The sequence below is a fragment of the Carassius carassius genome, chromosome 27, assembly GCF_963082965.1.
Source record: "Carassius carassius chromosome 27, fCarCar2.1, whole genome shotgun sequence".
NCBI lineage: Eukaryota > Metazoa > Chordata > Actinopteri > Cypriniformes > Cyprinidae > Carassius > Carassius carassius.
In genome coordinates, this window is record NC_081781.1 from 27,464,685 (window position 1) to 27,486,947 (window position 22,263).

The 22,263-nt window shown below is 35.7% G+C and overlaps 1 protein-coding gene across 1 annotated transcript; it reads right to left on the reverse strand.

Annotated features, from left to right (window-relative positions):
• Positions 1 to 2,333: 2,333 nt before the first annotated feature.
• On the reverse strand, positions 2,334 to 20,711 carry cebpz (CCAAT enhancer binding protein zeta). The gene is made up of 15 exons (XM_059513289.1): positions 20,527 to 20,711; positions 15,532 to 17,033; positions 14,129 to 14,360; positions 12,547 to 12,709; positions 9,021 to 9,109; positions 8,876 to 8,929; positions 8,198 to 8,300; positions 8,045 to 8,113; positions 5,831 to 5,897; positions 5,635 to 5,741; positions 5,493 to 5,553; positions 4,541 to 4,734; positions 3,511 to 3,578; positions 2,943 to 3,024; positions 2,334 to 2,742 (listed from the first exon to the last, which is right to left on the reverse strand). Exons 1-15 carry the CDS (start codon positions 20,704 to 20,706, stop codon positions 2,588 to 2,590), a joined length of 3,126 nt encoding a protein of 1,041 aa, XP_059369272.1. The 5' UTR covers positions 20,707 to 20,711; the 3' UTR covers positions 2,334 to 2,587.
• Between the last annotated feature and the right edge of the window lie 1,552 nt (positions 20,712 to 22,263).

Genomic DNA, 22,263 nt, shown 5'->3' on the forward strand with positions numbered 1-22,263 from the left:
TAGAATATTACTTAAGACTAATACAAAGAAAGGATTTTTAGAAATCTTGGCCAACTGAAAAGTATGAACATGAAAAGTATGAGCATGTACAGCACTCAATACTTAGTTGGGGCTTCTTTTGCCTGAATTACTGCAGCAATGCGGCGTGGCATGGAGTTGATCAGTCTGTGGCACTGCTCAGGTGTTATGAGAGCCCAGGTTGCTCTGATAGTGGCCTTCAGCTCTTCTGCATTCTTGGCTCTGTCATATCACATCTTCCTCTTCACAATACCCCATAGATTTAGGACCATAGGTCAGGCGAGTTTGCTGGCCAATTAAGAACAGGGATACCATGGTCCTTAAACCAGGTACTGGTAGCTTTGGCACTGTGTGCAGGTGCCAAGTCCTGTTGGAAAATGAAATCTGCTTCTCCATAAAGTCGGTCAGCAGCAGGAAGCATGAAGTGCTCTAAAACTTCCTGGTATATGGCTGCGTTGACCTTGGACCTCAGAAAACAGTGGACCAACACCAGCAGATGACATGTCACCCCAAACCATCACTGACTGTGGAAACTTTACACCGGACCTCAAACAACGTGGATTGTGTGCCTCTCCTCTCTTCCTCCAGACTCTGGGACCCTGATTTCCAAAGGAAATGCTAACTTTACTTTCATCAGAGAACATAACTTTGGATCACTCAGCAGCAGTCCAGTCCTTTTTGAAGCGAGACTGTTCTGACTTTGTCTGTTTTTCAAGAGTGGCTTGACACAAGGAATGCGACAGCTGAAACCCATGTCTTGCATACGTCTGTGCATAGTGGTTCTTGAAGCACTGACTCCAGCTGCAGTCCACTCTTTGTGAATCTCCCCCACATTTTTTAATGGGTTTTGTTTCACAATCCTCTCCAGGTGCGGTTACCCCTATTGCTTGTACACTTTTTTTTCTACCACATCTTTTCCTTCCCTTCGCCTCTCAATTAATGTAATTGGACACAGAGCTCTGTATACAGCCAGCCTCTTTTGCAATGACCTTTTGTGTCTTGCCCTCCTTGTGCAAGGTGTCAATGGTCGTCTTTTGGACAACTGTCAAATCAGCAGTCTTTCCCATGATTGTGTAGCCTACAGAAATAGACTGAGAGACCATTTAAAGGCCTCTGCAGGTGTTTTGAGTTAATTAGCTGATTAGAGTGTGGCACCAGGTATCTTCAATATTGAACCTTTTCACAATATTCTAATTTTCTAAAATACTGAATTTGGGATTTTCCTTAGTTGTCAGTTATAATCATCAAATTTAAAAGAAATAAACATTTGAAATATATCAGTCTGGGGGTAATGAATGAATATAATATACAAGTTTCACTTTTTGAATGGAATTAGTGAATAAACTTTTTGATGATATTCTAATTAAATGACCAGCATCTGTATAACAGAACTGATCTTGTTTCATAATAAATGTTATTGAACTAAACTGAACCAACAATGAACTTTCTGGAGCTGAATAATGACACCATTGTCTTGCCATAACTGCTTTACAGCGGAATTTCTATGTCATTATCGTTTTGCATCAATAATTCTGAATTTTCCGTTAAACACTCTAAAGCTGATTTGTAAAAGCACTGTAAAAAGATGACTCAACTAGATCTTAAGTATGCACAACACAAGTTTTAAACCATAGCAGATGACGAATAATTCAGTGATTACATTTTTAAATCAAGAAGTGTACTATTGAGTCTCCACAATAAAGCTGTGATAATCGGATGTTAGGGGGATAATTAAACAAGCCTACAATCAAGCAAAGATCGCCTAAACACAATATTTTTGGCTTTGTTAGTAATGTTAAGGGGTTTATTTCTCTCCAAATAACCATAGAGCCAAATATATCCTAGTGATTATGGGGAATATCTGCTTTTGCTGGCTTCTCTGGGGCCCTCTTTCTTCTGGCTGCGTAAACCAGATAAATAATCGTAATACATTTTATTATGATCTCTTAATCTTAACAGAAAAATTAATTGCACTGACACCCTCATGAGAGGTGAATCAAATTCACATTGCCCACGTTTCACGTAACTGGCTCCAGATGTCACACTAGCAGGTGCATGTAGTTTCAGAGATGAAGTTTGGGAAGAGTCTTTATTTCATTATTTTTTGTTTTATTTCCAGGGCCGTTTACAACTAGTATTAAATAAAGACAGGTTATGGTCAATCCGATACACTGGTGTTTTAATTCATATCAGGTCTACTGCACAAAGTTTTGTACTTGTATATTTATCTGCTTTTAAAATATTGTGATGCAATATTTCATATGCTCGGAAAATGAATGCTGTAGGTTCACACTAGAACTTGAACAATTCTGTATGTGACGACCAACAAAAAATTGTACACAAGATATTAACATTTTAAAACAAAGCGTAAAACAAAACATTTTCTAAACTATGGATGAACACTGCAAACGTCTGAAACAGCCAATACTGATTAAACCACATTACAACTAGTATCTTTTAGAAACGAGCATTCCCCCCATCAGGTATATACAGGAATCTAAGGCACAGGTGAAGCAGATCAGGAGGTCTGGTCCAACAAGTGAGAGAAAGAGATTATAAACTTATTATTCTAGTTTTTGGTCTTCTTCCTTTTGACACTCTTCAGCTTTGTGGCCTTTCCAAACTTTTTCTTGTTGAACATGGCCTTTTTCCGTCGCAGAGTTTTGACATCTCTACCATGAATCCAGTCATTACGCTTAACTTCCCACTTCAGCTGCTTAACATCTGATTGAACAGACACAGGAGAATGAGGTAAGATTTCACTCTACAAAAGCAGCAAATCTAAAGTTTCTTCCAACAGATTTTACTCACAGAAACCGTTTATGAGGCTACTGATCAATTTGGATTGATAAAACGTTTAACTCTTTATTGCGGTGTATAAACTAATTTCTCCTTTTGAAAACAAATCTATTTTCAGCACTCACCAGCTTTGTCCGTATTGGCCATTGCATTCATATCACTGTTGTCAAACTTCAAGCTAGTGTTTTCATCCAGCAAACAGCCAAACTGTAAAAAAAAAGGAAAAAAAAGAAATGACATGACATTTTCATTCAGCTGTATTTTTGTAAAAGGTGCTTAAAATCTCATCTCTTCTGAGGTGATGTACATGCAAATGCGTCTAATTTATTAGTTATTTGCAAATACACATTTAGTCTATAAATTTGCTCATTGTATATATAAAATGTCACATATTTGGTGTAGAAATAAATAGCTAAGCACTTCCATCATAACTGTGGGTGGAGTCACCCTGCTTTAACTGGAGACTCGTTAAAGTGGTGCTAATTAGCCATTGTAACTTTTTCACTTGCATGAAAAGAGGGTGAAATCAGACTGATACAAAATATGAAAGTAACTCTGTTGCAACAGAAAACAGAAATACAAAGTTTTACTGTTTATAAAATACTTGATATACGTTATATTTTATATATAAAATATACAAATGACAAATGTTTGAAGTGTAACATGGTTTCATTCAGCCCATAAATCATCTACCTCTTCAGCTGATGCAAACACTGACTGGTCCTCCATTTTTCCTTTCTTTTTCTTTGCAGGTTGAGGACCTTTTGGATGATGCACATGCACACACACACACACACACACACACACACAGCGACAGGAAACGGAGTTGATTTAGCGGATTGGGAAAAATGTCTTACAAAAACATTGAAGAAAAAAAATAAAAGAAAATCCTGTAGAGTTCAGCTCCTACACCAATCAAACACCTGAAACAGCTAATTAATCGAAACAAAGTGCTATAACTCAATACTTTGTTCAAGAGCCATTAATTCTGCTTATACCACAGTTACCGTACCACATGGATACAATAAAAAAAAAAGGTTTAATCTTTGTCAAAATTGAAACAGAAAGGTTGCTGTTATAAACAAAAACTCACATCACAAGAAAAGCTTGAATTGTAAATCCTATGAAAAAAAACTCAGAATACCATAAAATATTTGACTGGATGTGATAATGTATCAAAAGTGAAATAACTTCATATCTAAAATTTTAAGCTGCAATACGTTTTGAATGAAAAAGAATTCGGACTCATGCAATATATTATTTTTATAATACCTTTGATTTGAGTGAATGTGGTCTTTAAAGGTTCTGTAATATTCACCTAATAAAGCCAATCTTTAATCAGCAGGTGATTTAGTGTTACTTTCATCTGTCTGGTTAGTTTGTCTTGCTCAAGTGAGAATTCTGATTGGACGTTCAGTTTATCGAACAAGTCTGTGCTAGAGATTTCAAGCAAAAGTGATCAAAACAAGCAAATAAATGCAGGCGTTATGTGAATAACGTGATCTTCCAATATACAAATGTTTTAATAACAGAATGAGCCAATTAAAATGTAGAAAATTATCAACGTCACTGATATTCAAAATGGTAAGCAAGTGATTTTGTCACTGCTAGTTCTCTAAAATCAGCTTGGTGTGTCCCAGCCTTTAGATCTTTTCCATTTCTCATCTTTGACATTACAAAGACATACTTATTTTTAACTTTGATAATGAAAGATTTGACACACCTGCATCATCATCATCATCATCCTCTTTTTCTTCTATGTCCATAAACTCTCCACCTTCATCCTCAAGTTCATCTTCAAAGTCTTCATCCATGCTGCCCAAAGATATCTCCTCATCATCAAGATCATCTTCATCGTCATCGTCAGAATCTTCTCCGTCTTTATCTCGACCTTTCTTGGACTTAGGCATCACATTGCTGCAACAAAAATAGTTTCCAAAGAAAGCCACCATTTATATGTGGTAGTAAATACAGCCCAGTCACATGTGAAACTCGTCACTAATCAATACGTGACCACATTAATGTCACAAATAAAACATTTAATAATTTGTAAAATGCATTTCAACATATCACACGCATATTTCAATGTTCTTTTTTGGCAAATCCATTCCCTTATAAAAAGTCCTGCATGACAATGTTGAAAAATATAACGTCCGGCAATTAACCGATCACTTTTCATTCAATCGCTCCTTAAAAAAGTGACAACACTATTTATTTGTTCCTATGATTTAACAAAAAAATTTTTAAATAAGAAACTAAGAAAATGTTAGTCATAATTTAACAAACATTCAGCCAACACTGATCTGTTTAATCTGTTGATCTAAATCTAGGTCTTTGTTGAAATTTGAGTTTTTCATCCATTTTCATTGCTGTGGTTATCACTGTCAATGATGTCAAAACATGGACGTAGAGTCTGTGACATCATCAGCAGGGTTCTGAAGAGCCAAGGGCTCCCGCTCGCTCTCATGAAGTGAACAAGGAAGTGACTAAAACTGCAATTCATGCACTGGCCGCTAGAGGCTGGCTCCAAAATGGACTCTGTCCCATTGACTCCCCATGTTACACACAGTTTCCATGAAGGACATAAAGACATAAGAAAATTGTGCTTTCGACAACACCTGCAGTGTCATTGCTGCACATGATGAAGTACAACAGTGTAACCCATACTGACATACCCTGCAAAGTCCAAGTCATCATCCTTGAACTCAGGGAAATAGCTATCTCCTTCATAAGCATCTGAGGAGACAGAATTTAGGTCAGGTTTCTCACATGAAACTTTAAAGAATAAAGAAAAACTGTGTCAATTTCAGGGCCTACCAAGCACCCGCTCAAATTCATCATCATCAACATCTTCCACACTCTCGTTGTCCTCGTTTCTGTTTGGTCTTTTCCACCGCGTCTCTGTATCTCGCTTCTTAAAGTACCTGAGTGACACACAACAGCAGATTTACATTGTTTTATCCCTCTCTTGAATGGCAACAGTTATTTGTATTTGGTGGATGATTCTACTAACCTGTAGAAGAACACCTCATCCACGGGTATCTGACTCTCCTTTTTGGCCAAATATTCCTCACAGTTTACTGCACAAAAACAAACAAATGAAAAAATGACTGCTGCTGTTCTTCCTCATAAACTGTTATAAAACCCGTTATAGTTCTGGCTCTAAAATGTTACAGGAACAAAAGTCTAGTGTTTGGTGAGGGTGAATAAATGATGGCCATTTAAATTTTTTGGAAGAAATAACCCTTTAAATCCCAAGATCTATCGTTTGGTCTAAGCTGTTTTCACTTGATGACTGAGCACAATTTTAGTAAACATTATCTGTAGTGCTCCTCTCATCCAAAATAATCTTACTTAGGGATGCACGATCATGATTTTCATGGCCGATTCCGATACCGATTTTTTACAAGCAAACTGGCCGATTCCGATACCGATTTCCGATATTTTCTTTAAGCAACAAACAAAAAAGAAGGAAAGTATGCATTAACAAGATGTTTATTTGGTATATAATAGGCCAAACTGGCTTTGGCTATTGAAAACAATAACCATAACCATATGAAATTAACAGCAGTAACTGCACAGTAAGTAGCTTACATTCAATACAAACATAGATGCTACAGACATCAGCATTTAGCTTTTGTTTTTGAATTGGGTTGAAACTACAGAGAACTGGCCTTAAATGAAAAGATTAACTGTAACCATGTGAAATTAAAGGCAATACCTGCATAGTTCTACAATCCAAACAACACAATCAACACACATTCAATAAGAGGTTTCTTAATCAGAATTCAGTATTTGTTTTAGTTTTTAAATTTGGTTTTAACTTAAAAAAAGGTCTCTACCAGTGAGACTAAATAAAAGTATGCTATATAAAAACATTATTACAAAATGTTAAAATCAAATAATGTTGGTGCGAATAAAAGATGCAAAGTTTTTCATTCATCCAATTAAAAATTAAAATAAATAAATAAATAAAAATAGGGTAATGATTCACATCTATATTTGTTTTACTTGAGCCAATGAAAAATAAATAACTATTGGCTCAAGTTAAAAAAAATATATATATATAAATGTGAATCATTACCCAAATTTTTTGACACAAACATGACACAGCGGGTGATTTTTAAATTAAATTAAGTCGATGTAATTTTAAGATAAAAAATAATCATCCTATACAGAATTTACGTTTACTTCTGGCTTTTCAAACATGTATGCAAGTTTAAAAAAAAAAAAAAAAAAAAAAAAAAGGATTTCAGTTTTTCACGGTCTCCGCTTATGCAGGGCGTGGACAGGTACAGATACACTCGCGCAGCTTCAGTGAGCACAGGAAAGGGACTCTTATTTTGTGCAGTCGGCTGTTCGGCTTCCTGCTATCTCTGTGCCTCAGACATGTAGCTCTGCACTTCCAGTGCTGAACAGTTGCCCGTGTCCTGAGCACAGATATCGAAAAACTTCCACACAACTGACATGACATCGAATGATTACAATGTAGTCTGTGCACGCTGGCACACTTCTGGAAACATCGGCCGAAAAAAGACCAAAAACCGGCCGACTGCCGATCACGTATTTTAAGCAAAAACCGTCCCGTTTCGATTTATGGCCGGTCAACCGGTGCATCCCTAATCTTACTTTTGATACAAATCTAAGTCTCAACAACTTTTCAAACTTACAAAAATAAATAAAAACTTACATTTTGGTCAGTAGCAAAGAAAATCTGCCCTTGAGCCATTTCCATACACAAATTTTGCAACAGTGCAAATTCTAGATTTTTCACATTCCAGATATCCCTAATATTTGTAAAAGTTGTTGAAACAAAACAATTGAAACTGGCCACCTTACTAATTTCACAAATGTGAATAGTATTAAATTAGAAAATAATGTACAAATAAAATAAAACAACGCCTAAAATGGAGCATTTACTCATCTGATTGGTCTGCATGTAAACTCTGTGCATGTATAGTATATTAAATGACTGCTTATCATCTGAATTAGTGCTGCATGATAAATCGCATGTGATTATCATTCACATCTCGTCAGTAAAGCAGGTTCTGTGATTAGTTGTAAATCTCCATTAAGTGCTTTCAGATGGAGCAGCGTTTACTACACAGAGCCGTAGATCATGTATGACAATCACATGCAATTTATCATGCAGCCCTAATCTGAATTCTATAATAATTCAATGAATATGCTAAATACATTTTTTTTTGGCACAACACACAGGACTTACCAGGTAATGACTGAATATTGTTGGACGTCCTCCTGTTTTTGGGCTGCATCACTGTAGCATCTGTGTTTTCTACAATGTAAAGGATAAATTTATCAAAATGAATAAAGTCTCCAGTTCAAGAGTCCAAAATGGCATTTTGCAGAGCTTGCTTACTTTTTCCCTTAGTTTGCTTTGGATTCCTGAATACAAAACGATCTAAGAATCGGATAAAAGTGAAGTCCTGAAGCGGATCCCCTGTGTATAGGATGAACTCTCCCTGTGGGTCCAATGAATAATATTAATAATAATAATAAATACATTTAAGACAAACTTTGATGGCTAAAAGTTTGAAGTTGCTTAAAAAAGCTGAAGATTTTAAAGTCATGCAGTCTAAACCTCACTTCCATTCCTGTAGGAAGATTAAGCCCTGTTTACACTAAGACAAATGTTTTATTTATAACATTATAAAATTACATTTATAACATTTGATCACAATAAGCAAGTAAAAGGCAGTCATGTAAGGATTCAGCTAGTAATACAAGTACTCTCAGACATAATATACAGAATTGAAAACCGAGTTAACATTTAATATTGCGTCAAGATCTATTCATGTTATGTTGTTTTGAGGTTTTATATAATCTGAAAAATCTGCTGCAAGTAACAGTATATCCAGCTTTCAATATATTGTTCACAGTTGCATCACTACATAAGCACAGAAACCCAACTGGTAAATCTGAAAGCTTCTGAAGAGACTAAATTATTTCGCAATTGATTATTGTTTTGATTTCTTAGTACCATTAGTATAGTACCAATTTGACCTCAGGCTGAATTTAAACAAGAGAAAGTTGTTACCTGCAATAAAGTCTTAGCAAAGACAGCCACGGAGGGATGGAAATGAAAGGACAGCTGAAAGAAATAACACTTACTTGGTCACGATGTCAGAGCACAGATCACAGTCATAATGAGAAGAATGGAAAGACAGTATTAGCCTCGGTACCTTCTGCAGTTCCCAGAGGGCCGTGTGATCTGCCCCGCAGTATAAAGGGTTTCTGTTCATGGGGTCATATGTCACCTTATTTAGACTACCTGAAGACAAGAAAGGTTTGCAATGAAGAAAAAGGTTCACAGAAAAGTGGCATGTGTCACAATAACACAGACAATAATTTAAACCAGAAATAATTGTGATAAATGTCATTATTGCTATTTTATTGACAATGTAACAGCATAAATCTAGAACACTCTTTCAAAGAGAATTGGAAAGTCAAAAAATTAAATATTTAAATCTAGTAATGTTCATGGGTACAATGACTGATCAGGAAAATGCATAGCCGCGGGAACACATTTTATCTGGGGGCAGGGCTTGATGTTGCAGGGTGGGGGATTTTTGACAAAATCCTAATATTAAACATTTCAAACTCTTATAGATTAACATACAAGACAGAGTCTTATGGGAACCGATATATGTGTGCTTTTGATATTTTAGTTCAATAATTTTCTTTAATATTTTTATTATTTAAGGGGATTTTATTAATATTAACATTGCTGATATGCAAAAGTTTTGGTCAGTGCACTTTGGTGAATTCTGTCATCAGAAACAACAAAGTGATGTACATGCGATGTAAAAACAAGAGATTAATTCATCATACACTGCAGACAACATCACTGATTATAACGGATTATCACTGATATAAAATGTATAACGTATAACGCACCCCACTCACAACTGCTGCTTCAGTCTCTTTTTCTTGACCAGAACTGCATTTATTTAGACGCAGAATTAGAAAGTATTTTATATATTTATGCTATATACAATTTATTTATGTTATATACATTAAATGCCACGTTAGCACTCTATGATATGGCGCAACAGATCACAGTATAAACACCTCAGTCCTGATGGTAAATGACCATATTCATCCTTTCCTCTTTATTACTAGTTTTAACCAAAATTTACATGAATGAACATCTCACCCCTCAAGTAATCACTCAATTAATGTTTCAACCGAGGAAAGACATCACTAAAACAGCTTGTAAACAAAATGCCACGTAGCATTTTAGTCAGTGTCTACAGCTCAGTTTGCTAGAGAAATTAAGTCTAGAGAAGAGCATTTCATGAAATATTGGACTATATAATTATATTTTACTTATATTTTAGTTAGGGATGTTTATTAATGATTTTAATTATTAAATACATGTTCAAATAAATGTTATGAAACAAGTTATGACAGCCACTCTGTAAATTGTTATATTTCAACAACAAATAGAAATTGTATAATTTAGAAGTTAATTTAAAGACAACAGATCCGGAAAAGAAGATAATGCTGAATAAAGTCGTAGTTTTTGTTATTTTTGGACCAAAATGTATTTTCGATGCTTCAAAAATTCTAAATTCTAACTGACCCTCAGATGTCACATGGACTACTTTGATGATGTTTTTATTACCTTTCTGGACATGGACAGTATACTGTACACACAGCTTCAATGGAGGGACTGAGAGCTCTCGGACTAGGGCTGGGCGATATATCGAATATTAGCGATAATATCGGAATAATTTTGACGACGATGTACAATTTGAATATATCGGGAATATCGAATATTTCAAATTCAAGCATACTTTCCCAAAAGAACGCGCCGAGTGTCCACAAAAGGAACCTGTAACTGCTGACTGCTCTACGCCCCTCTACTACGGGAGCTGTAATGATAGCGGTTGCCAGATAACAAGAGTTTAAATCTCCGAATCAGATCTCCACTGTTACAAGGATACATTTTCTTCCCGGTGTTTGCTTATTTTAAGCAATCTGGCAACCATGCGCACGTGCTCACTCCTCATTGCGGAAGAGCCGCCGACGATAATCTGAAAACATTAACAAGCTGGAATTGAGCGATCTAATGAAAGCGTCGTTCAGCCGGTCTGTGTTCTGTCGTGAGATCTCAACTGTATTGTGATCGCAAAATAAATGCACTTACTCGACCGCTGATGTTTGAATAGAGAAACATAGGCTATGGCCATTTGGAATTACTATTGGGGAATTTCACTGATATGTTTACCAGTTTCCATAATATAGACAGAGAGAATGCAAAAGTCTTTGGTATTCATTTATATATATTTATATATAAGAAATAGCTATGTGCTTCAGCAACTAGCTCCCCATCTAAGAGGGTTTTTAGTGTCAGTAGGAACATAGTTTCATGCCACAGAGCTTCTCTTAAAACCGCAGACAGTTGACAGACTTGTGTTCTTAGCTTAAAAACTTGTTAAAAAAATTAAAATAAAATACTTATCCCAGTTGCATAGTTTAAATTGTGAATTGCATGCACTAAAAAGTTGACAGAATGCACTTTCTGTAACTGTTACTTAATTTGCACTGCTTCAGTTACATATAGGCCTACATGTATTCATTTAATAAAAAGCAGTAAGTGATCTCTTGGTCTAGATTTTTTAACTGCTTAAATTAGCTGTTTAATCTAAATGTTTTTTGTTTTTTTTTATGGGGCAAAAGAAAATCATGTTTTATTTTTTTTTATTTAAATGCAAATGCAAACATATGGAGAAAATTTGACAATATCGAGATATCATTTTTTTTTGTATATCGCCCAGCCCTATCTCGGACTAAATCTAAAATATCTTAAACTGTGTTCTGAAGATGAACGGAGGTCTTACGGGTTTGGAACGACATGAGGGTGAGTCATTAATGACATAATTTTTATTTTTCGGTGAACTAACCCTTTAAGGCTAAGGGTTGCCCGACTAAGTATTGATAGTTGTGTAAATATTGTCATACTAACAGCTGTCTGAATATTTTTTTTTTTAGTTGATTGTAATCCTAGTTATCTAGCATTATCAAGATTAATTTTTTCTTCCACAGTTTAACTCTGAGTTCTTGTGATATTTTATTACCATCTTCTAAACAATAGATTAAACTGTGATAATGTGCAATGATAAAGGTGTGTTTTGAATAAATTTTGGTTTGACTGTATCTACTTAATAAATGAAGTCAAACAGCTAACATTATACATACTCTTTTGGTTTCTCTACCCAATATTTAAAAAATGTACAAATGCAATAAAAATAACGGTATAGGTACTCGGTATCGGCAAGTACCAAAAATAAAAGTACTATTGGGCGAGTACTGGAAAAACAGAATTGGTGCATCCCTAAAATAAAGTCATTTATTTTAAGTTTGGGCTCTGTTGTTAACTGTAACCTTTAATTACAACTGAATGTATTTAAAGGAAGAGCAATTTGTAAAGTAAACCATTGTTTAATAATAAAAAAAAAAAATTATGTTTTGTTCTTTTTCTCCTGCTGCACCAAAATGTGATGTCAAAACCAAGTAAACATATTTGTGTAGCATTACACCCCTGGTATATATACATAACATAAAGAAACAAAACGGATAACAGAAGCAGTGTGACTGACTAAAATGTTGTTCACATTCCTTTTTAGGTCGACAAACATGCATTTAAACAAATATTGTAAAAAAAATTATAATAATAATTATTAGGATAGATATGACGCTCACCTCCCAAGTTTTGATGATGTACCCATGATGCAGTAGGCTTCACCTGGCATTGTTTCACGCTCTGATTTTTTTCATCTTTGTCAGTATCCACAAGTTTCTCCTCAGCAATAGTGTCATCATCGTCATCCTCTTCAAGGTCCTGATACACCTCTTCCTCCTCATCCTGCAAAGATACTTTTTTTTTTTAGAATATCCAATAAAAAAAAACAGAACTTGTCCCTAAGGTCAACAAGGTAAGCATCAACACATTTAATTAGCCTCATGGTCCAAAAGAGTATATGCAATAAATTTTATCAAATAAAAAGTTTCTTGCCGAAGCTACTTTTTGTAATGTCTGTTTGATGCTTTACAAAACAATGATTTTAAATGATCTTCTGGGAGTAATTTCTCAGCCAAATTTGATGTGCGATAAATAGGGTTGGGCTGACAGACGATCCCATCATCCATTGCCGATGGCTGATAGACATCACGATGTTGCGTCGGCATTGTGACCCCCCCCCCCCCTTTGAATGCACGACCACTATTTCATTTCACAATCACTTTCGATATTCGCGATCACTTGTACTATGTTTATACTATGGAGCGGCAGTACTTACCACACATTTGACAAGATTATATGTTTGTCAATGGTACTGAGGATCTGCACATCATTCACCATAGGGCTGGGCGATAAATCTAACGATATGATCATGCGCATCTAGTCAGTAAATCTGGTTCCGTGATTACCGCTAAATCGCCATCAACTGCTTTCAAATGGAGCGGCATTTAATAGACAGAGCTGTAGATCAATGACAAGCTACGCAATATCGCATTCATTATCAAAGGCGATTATGAATGAGATATTGTGTAGCTTGTCAGTGGCCAGGGTTGCCAGGTTTTAACAACAAAACCCACCCAATTGCTACTCACAACTAGCCCAAAACTAGCCCAATCATGTTTCGAGCGGGGTTCCCCAGTAAAAATCTTATTCCAGGGGGTAAATATCACAATATTGGGGTCGCTTCAACCCGCAGACATGAAAACACCCAATAGTAACAGTGTTAAAGTAGCTCAATTCCGCATGAAAACCATGGACTTGGCAACACCGGCGTCACACCGCACCAGCTAAAGACTCTGAAAATCATTTGAAATGTGTCAACATGACATAAACAGAACACGGCAGCAGTTTACTGTCAGAAATTAGTGGTGCAACACCGCACCGGATCCATGTAGACAGCATCACTGATTATAATGATTTCTATTGACTGATCTATATATAATGAACCTCTATTATAGATCAATGGTTCTATAGTATTTTGTTGTGCCGCGCGCATCCGGTGTAGACACGTGTTAGGAATCATTTGTTGTTTTCCCTTATAAGGATTCACGCTTTGGGGATACCACCTAACTCTGATCCCAACAGAATTCTGAATTAGCTCAATACTCATTCATTTTTATTACATCCGCAAACAGTGAATGACTGTAGTACAATTCCATAAGCAATTAAATGACTGTCACACTTTCTCCAATGGCAACTCCTCATACATATAAAAAACCTCTGACTAAACAACACAATATGCAGATTGTGAGGGTGTAGACTTACCCCCTCTTCCTGGAGCAGTAACTTGAGGCCTGGCTTGTTCTTCATCACCTCTGAGACGAGGAATAATGCACCGCATGCAAAGGCAGGGGTCTGTTGACAACTGACCTGAAGTAACCTTTTCACAAATGCTTTCACCCGTCTCAGCACTATGTCAGATTTTAGAGATTTATACAAGAGGTTGAGAAACATGCTCTTTCTTGAGCTTGATGATAATCCCGGGTCCAACAATTTTCTGTGGAAAACAAACAAATGATGTCTAACATGATGTCTTTACCACTTTACAATTAAATGTGAAGACTTGTACAAAATTAATACCATTCATCAGCTGTTGATTGGATTTTGAGATACGGGCATTGTTTGCCATAAGATCAATTCAACAATACACTTGAGTGGGAAAGGAAGTGAATGAAAAGTATAAGGAGACCTGCTGCAACTGTAATTTTGTAAAGTAAATCTCAGTTTAAAAACCCATGTGCAGCAAATGCTCACAACACAGCCAAATACCAAATTACAAATGGTAATTAATACACCAAAAATTGAAAAAGGGATCCCCTAGAAACATTTCCCTTACAATAATTACCCATGGCTTTAAAAATAGTAAAAGTATAGTATCCATTTTTGCCATTTTTAATACCATTTGTATAACCACAGTTTTACTACCAATATCAGACTATGATAAGTGTACCAAAACCATGGTTAATGGTTGTAAGGGTTCCGTTGTGGTCCATGCTTTTTGGAGCACGTTTCTGTATTTGGTTGTGTTGTGAGTATTTGCAGCACATTTCTGCACTTGGTTGTGTTGCGAATATTTGCATGAAAATGTATTTTAATTTGCTGGTGCATCTTCTATTTGCATGTGCTTTCTTAAGCTATAGTGCATTAAGCTCTTTCAGCCACCATAGTTGTGGAACAACTCAAAATCTGGAATGCTTAGACTTGATCCTAAAATAAGAAACATTTTAATGTCAGGGTCTTTCTGCAATATTGATTCCAATTAAAGACTTTGACATTTCCCTGTAAAGAATGAAAAACTTAGGAACTTCCTTTCAATTTCAAGCTCTTTACTGTTACATGCCCAAATCACTGATTACTGCGTATGTGTTTCTTTGTTCTTCTTTATTAATCTTTACCTATATTAATCTTTGAAATATATATGAATTCATTAGCTTTTTTTTAATTAATACTGTATAAACAAAAGATTTTAAGTGGTTAGACGATTAAAAGGAGTGTTCACCAGCTATTTGCTAGTTACTAGTATTTTACTGGGATTACAGACTATTGAAGTGTTGGTAAATTGACAAATAGTACATAAAATAAAACTCTGCACCTACTAACAAAAAGTTCATTCAGTTAAATTAGTTTTTTTTGTCATTCATCATAAAAAATAAAGAGTGTTGGTTTACCTGTAGAGTGCTACATAATATCGATCCGAAATGCTCTGTTGGGAGTTCATGACCTGAAAGAGCAGCATAAGGGCTTGGACAGCAGTGTTAAATTTGACAATGTGCACCACTTTAAAAAGCGTGCCCAGCTGCTTGCACACATCGTCATCCCCAATCTTTGCGTACGGATATGCTCTGTTCACTCCTGTAAGTAGAGCGCTGAGCATTTTAGACTCAACATCCTTATTCTTAACACATGCATTGAAAAACGTGATGTAGATGTTGATAAGCTTGGCAGCCAAGTCTGCTTCCTCATGGCTCAGAATGACTTGGTTTAGGAAACAAGCGGCATAGTATTGAGCCTTGGAACTGATGTTGGGTCTGAACATGAGGCGCTCAACCTCACAGCACACCACTGTCTTCATGTTGGGGTGTTTGTGAAGCACCGTTTCCAGCAGGTGCGAGGCTTTGGAAGCAATTTTGTATTCAGGATCACCCAATTTGTTGACAATCTGCACAAGAAGCACTTTCTCCTGCTCCGGCTGATTGCACAGCAGCTCGTAGGTGGTGGCAAGTGAACGCATTTTTGTGGTCTGGACCGTATCGCGAGCCAGGTCATCTAGTGAGGCAACAAAATCTGCTACCTGAAGCTTCAGCAGGTGCTCAAAGTACCACAGGATGAGTCTGCGGTCCCGGGCGTCCCTATTTCCACTGGCTTTTTCCTCCAGCTGGTCAAAAGGATGCTGGGAGAAAGTGTGAAGCTTGCGGTGTTTTGGAAGAAGGTCAGTAAGGAGCAGCTCCTTAAGGGTGTCCAAGGCCATAAGGCTTTGTCTGCGACTTCCTTTCTTTTTCACCAGAAACACAAGGTTCTCAATGTGCTCGAGACTGTGAATCGGAGCATCCTGAATTAGCACAGTCATAGCTGCCATCCTATCGGGCAATGTTCCTGTAGACACTACACTCTTCATCCAAGCAGAGTTGGCACCTTTCTGGAGGTTCTTCTTGTTTTTGTAGAGGGCAATTTCATTCTGATAGAGTTTCTGAGCCAAAGCCTTGTACTGTAAGACCAGTGACTCACTCTGAGCCAAAGATGTGCTCTCTGAGGTGTACTCTATATCAAACCACTTGCCCCCACGTTTGATAAGCAGAGTTTGCCGTGGAACAAACTCAAACAAGTTTGTGTGTTTCTGTTTGGCCTTCTTTCCAGTAGGTTGGCCAAGTTCTGTAGACTGAACAGGGGTTTTCCTATCTGCTGTTGTGGGTTTAACAGCATTCTGCACATCAGACTGTGAATCGTCTTTCATTTTGGAGCTTTTTGCCTTTTTTTTCTCTTTTTTGGGTGGTTCTGAGGATGTTTCATCCTGTTCATCTCGAATGATTTGCTGCTCTGCATAAGCATGGATGCCCAGCTTTTTTATGAAATCTTCCAGCTCTCCCTTCTCCAGATCATCAATTGCACCTTTCTTTCCACCATCGATGAGCTCAGCAGAGTCACTGAGGCAAGCCAGCATGACATAATCTGCCTGTGACAAGACAATAACACAATTTACAAGAACATAATCCCAACATTACTTGTGTGTAATTACCAGTGTTAATTTAGTTTACGAATTGTCATTTTCATCAACACAATTTTTTCACCAATGATAAACTAAAGTTTGTTCTGATTGACTGAAACTATGACGAAACTCTATTGACATTTTCATAAATGGATAAAAATCGAGTTTTATGTGTTCAATTAGACATGCTAAAACAGAATTTGGTAATGATAAAAAAAAATATGGTGAGAAAAAAAACATTTCATAATAAACTTTTATTAAATAAATGTGAAAATGTGTAAGTTTCATGATTTTAATTAATTAGTCTCACTTTATGATTAATAAACTTTAATTTAACTATTAAAAAGGAGTGGAGAAAAATTTAAATGGAAAAAAACTGAATCCAGAAGAATTAAATAATGGATTTTGGAAAAAAAAAAATTTAATTTAGGAAAAAATTAAACTGATTTCATAGGGCTCTATTAGAGTGTGGTAATTTGAACATTTACTATTACTATTACTGTTATTACTATTACTGTTATTATTATTACAACTACTATTATTTTTATGGTTCAGTACTGTTTTTTGTTGTTGTTGTTTTGTAAATAAAGCACTATTTTAGTTTTTGTTCAGTATCCATTTTGAAAACTATCGGTTAATTAATCGGTATTGGCCAGTGTGGTCCAACCTAGCTATCGGTATCAGCAAAATCCAATATCGGACGACCTCTAGTGGCAATGTCTCCAAGACACTTCAAAAAACCTACCTGCAAAACTACCTGAAAAACAATGCTCAAGTGCACCTAGGACAAAAGCTTTTTTAATGCATAGTGTGGTCACACCAAATGTTAATTTAATTTAGTTAAGTTAAAAGAAATGAATTAATAAAATCTATTTATGGCATTATTTTTGACAGCATCCTCACTTTACAGCATTTTTACACAAGTGTCTAAAACAGTACTGTAGCTTTGCAGGTTTCTTGAAGTGTTTGAGACATTGGCACAGTTCTTCTGGATTGAGTCCGTCTCAGTTTGTTCTGTTCTTCGTGTTATTCCAGACAGACTGATGATGAGATCAGAGATCTCAGTGTTGAGCACTGGCTGCTGTCAGACTCCTTGTGCAAACAAAAATCTTACTAGATTATTACATTTAATGGCAAAAAATAATGTTTGGAAATGTAAACTGATATTTCCTACTGGCACACTACATCAAAACATAGAAATGACTGACTTAAAACCATTTTTTGTGGCCTGAGACTTTTGCACGAGCTGAAGTGTGGGACAGTGTTAATTTTGAGAGGGATTTTTGATTTTGTCTAGAGACGAAAATGCTTATTAGTCTTAGTCACATTTTACTCATTTCATAGTTTCATAGTTTTAGTCAATGAAAATTCATTGCATTTTTTTACTTTAAGTCAAGCTGCAGTTACTAACATTTATTTTGGTAGTTAGTCTTCAAACAAAAATAGTCATTAATTCTTCTCTCTTTAGACCAAAACAATTAACCTTATGATAAATTTAAATCAAGGATTGAATTTGGAAAAACTTGAATAAATGATGACAATTTTCATTTTTGGGTGAACTATCCATTAAACAGTAGTGAAAAGGCATCAACTTACAAAAAATATAGTTATAATTTATAAAAAAGAAGAAGCAGAAGACGACAATGAGACAAATTGGAAAAAGATACAAATTAAACTAATTTGTCAGATATAGTAGGTTTACGTAAAATATTTAACATCTTTTGTTGGTTAACATTATAATGACACGGATAGGTAGGAATGCTGTCCCTTTAAGACCGAAGGCATGTAATACTGACACACGTTCAGTTTTCACCCACCTGTTCATGTGCACTTAATCCATTAACTGTATTTGTGTGTAATATTCTACACGAAAGACATTTGGACTTCTGTGTGTGTATTTGAGTGCTGTGAACTGATCGCACGCATATGAGGACTGATTGATTGAGGACTGAAGAAGTGGAGCGTGTGCCAGAGAGAGCACTTCTATATCAATTCCAGTACTCTCGACCCCCTGCTCTGCATATTTTGCATGTCTCTCTGATAACACACCTTATTCAGATAACCAGCTCATTAGAAATGAGCTCTGTGCATGAACTGTGTTCCCATTGACATGGTCCACACACAGTGTTCATTACTCCCTGAGCAGAGGAATCTGTTGCATTCTACTTCACTTCGGAACATTCATTCATGGATTTGCACTGTGCACTAGGCATGGGCCAATATCTCTCTCTCTCTCTCTATATATATATATGTATATGTATATATATGTATATATATATATATATATATATATATGTATATATATATATATATATATATATATAAAAGAGCAGCAAAACTTTTTTTTAGAAGGGTTAACATTTCTATCTCCCTGTTTCTTTCTTTCTTTCTTCTGGCTCTGTGTATTTTCTCAGTGGGATGGTTGTGAAGGTTCAGGATAAGTTTCGTCACCCGAACTGTTTCGTGTGTACAGAATGTGAGGAAAACCGAAGGGAGAAAGGACACTACTTCACAGATGATGAACTGTACTGTGATACTAAGAGACAGTGCATCATCGCGTCACGTGTGCTGGGATGCAGTATTTTGCACTTACTTTGTAGTAATAGAGTGTGTTGACATAAGTTTGTATGGATTCTGAAGTTTTTGTTTTTGGAAAATCATAATATCTTTTATCTGTTGTATTTGAGCAGGAAAGGGATGCACTTTGGTGACACATAAAACAAATCCCCAACATTGCGTGTCTTTCCATCTTGTTTGATTCCATTTCTTAATTTCACTTGAGGTTTTTTTGTTATATTTTTTATATTGTCATCATTTGTAAAGTATATATACTTTCCTTTACCAAATGTACCTGTATTTACTTTGTTTTGATATTTGATGACTTCTGAGGGTGTTTCTAGAGTTTGTCTTCAATCTCTCCCACACACAGGTGTGCTGTAGACAACAGTACAGAGCACATCCCACCCGGACTGCAATTACTGTTCAATGTGAGAATATTAAAAGACCTAGGTCTCTGTCTCTGCTTACCCTGGGTTGAAAATAACAATTAACCATTCGATCCAGTTGTAATATGTACAAATGAGGGCTCTACATCGAACTTACATCAGTGTGTAGCATTACTATGATAACTATACATGCTTGCTGCTGCTGTTGCCACAAAATAATAAGAATAATAATAGAAATATGGAGTTACAATTATTTTAGGTTTCATGATAGTTACATCAGATTATTTTATAATTTTCTAATGATTATTTTGTTGTATTTATTTGTAATTGTAAGGTTATTAACAAACATTCACCTTTAATAATGGTTTGTAACTGATCAGTGCTCTACATTTTGACTAGGTTGTTCGGTCTAACTAACTAACTAACTAACGTTAGCTGAAATGTTCGCAGATTTTCCTTCTGTGTGGTTATGTTCTAATAATGACACGTGTGGAGGAGACACTTTAAAAACTCACCTTTGTCCCGCCCAAACGCAAAACATCATCCAGCGTCAACTCGTCTTCATTTTTGTCATTCTCGTCAGTCTGATCGCAGTCTTCATCATCAAAATCACTGTTGTTCGTGTCCATGATGTTGCTGTGCTCCTCCATGATGCTCACGCGCATGTTTCCGCATGTACAGCCCCACGTGCGCATCGTTTTCTTCTTCAACGGCGCTTGGCATCTATCTTATTGGTGCAATGCCGCCACCTTCTGTTCCGGAGTGTGTAATTTCACAATTGCCTTGTCCAAATATTTCTTTTTTTTTTTTTTTTTTTTTTTTTTTTTAAAACAACATCTGTTTATGCCAAGGTTGATACACAAATACACTACTAAAACAGGCATACAAAACAAACAATAAACACAAAACAAAAAACGAGACCAAATTACATAAAAGGATCAAATTAAACATATTTAGAAAGTACAAGATCGGTCTTAATAGCCTTTCTATTTTTAAGACCTCTTACAGTGGTGTGATATTGTTTTAGCTCTGCTAAAAGGTGTTAAAAATTTGGTTTGGACTCTGCCCATTTCTTCTTATGAATATGGAATTTTCCTAAGACTAAAAACAATTGGACAAAAAAAGAAAAATCCTTATCTGTTCCACCATCTTCAAAGTAAATAAACACATCTTTCCCCCTCAATGTTAAAGTTTGTCCAGTTTTACGTCTTATATAGTTTTCAACATCTCTCCAAAATATCTTACTATATATACAGTCATAAAACAGATGACAAATTGTTTCATCAAAATTACCACAAAAGGTACAGGAATATTCAATGTCAATTTTAAATCTCTCTAAAGTTTTCTTTGCTGGGTATATTCTATGTACAATTTTATAAGACACCTCCTTTATTTTATTATTTAAGAGGAATTTGTCCCCAATTAACCACATTCTTTCCCATTTGATTTCTTCAAACTGAGAAGCCCAAAAGGATCTTGCTGCAGGAAGTGTTTTAGTGTGCATTAGATTCCTAATGTATTTGTTTGGGCATTTTTTGGTAGTGATGTCAATGTCGCCAAGGAAAATTTCTTGTGTAGTCAAATAACTGCCACTTACAACAGTTGAGTTATATTTTAAGATCTGAATGATATTTCTTGGCACAGCATCATATACGATAGCATACTCCTTAGGGGAGACAGGAAATTTTGCTTTTGAAAGAAACTCGTCATATGTTAGTAATTGTCCTTCTGTGTTCATGAGTTGTTCAACTAAAAGAATGTTGTTATCTACCCATCTTTGGTAATATATAGATTTATTTTTATATTGAATATTCCTGTTGTTCCAAATATAACAGTTCGTGGGAGAAAAATTGTGTTTGTAGACCATTTTCCAGGCTAACAGGGCATGCTTGTGAAAGTTGGCCAACTTCACAGGTAACTTCTCAATTTTAAAGTCACATTTCAACAAGAAGTTTAATCCTCCCAGTGAATCAAAAATCTGTTTGGGAAAGGTGTTCCAAATGCTCTTTGCTTCCTTAATTAAATTACTTAACCATCTCACCAAAAAGGAATTACTTAAGGTTTCAAAAGTCAACACTTCAAGACCACCATCTTTCCTTAAATTACATAAAATATCTTTACGTAAATAATGGGATCTATTCCTCCAAATGAAATTAAATAAGATCTTATCAAGTTTTTTATATACACTAGCTGGCATTCCCATGGATAAAGATAGATAGACGGCACGTGATATCCCTTCTGCCTTAGACAAT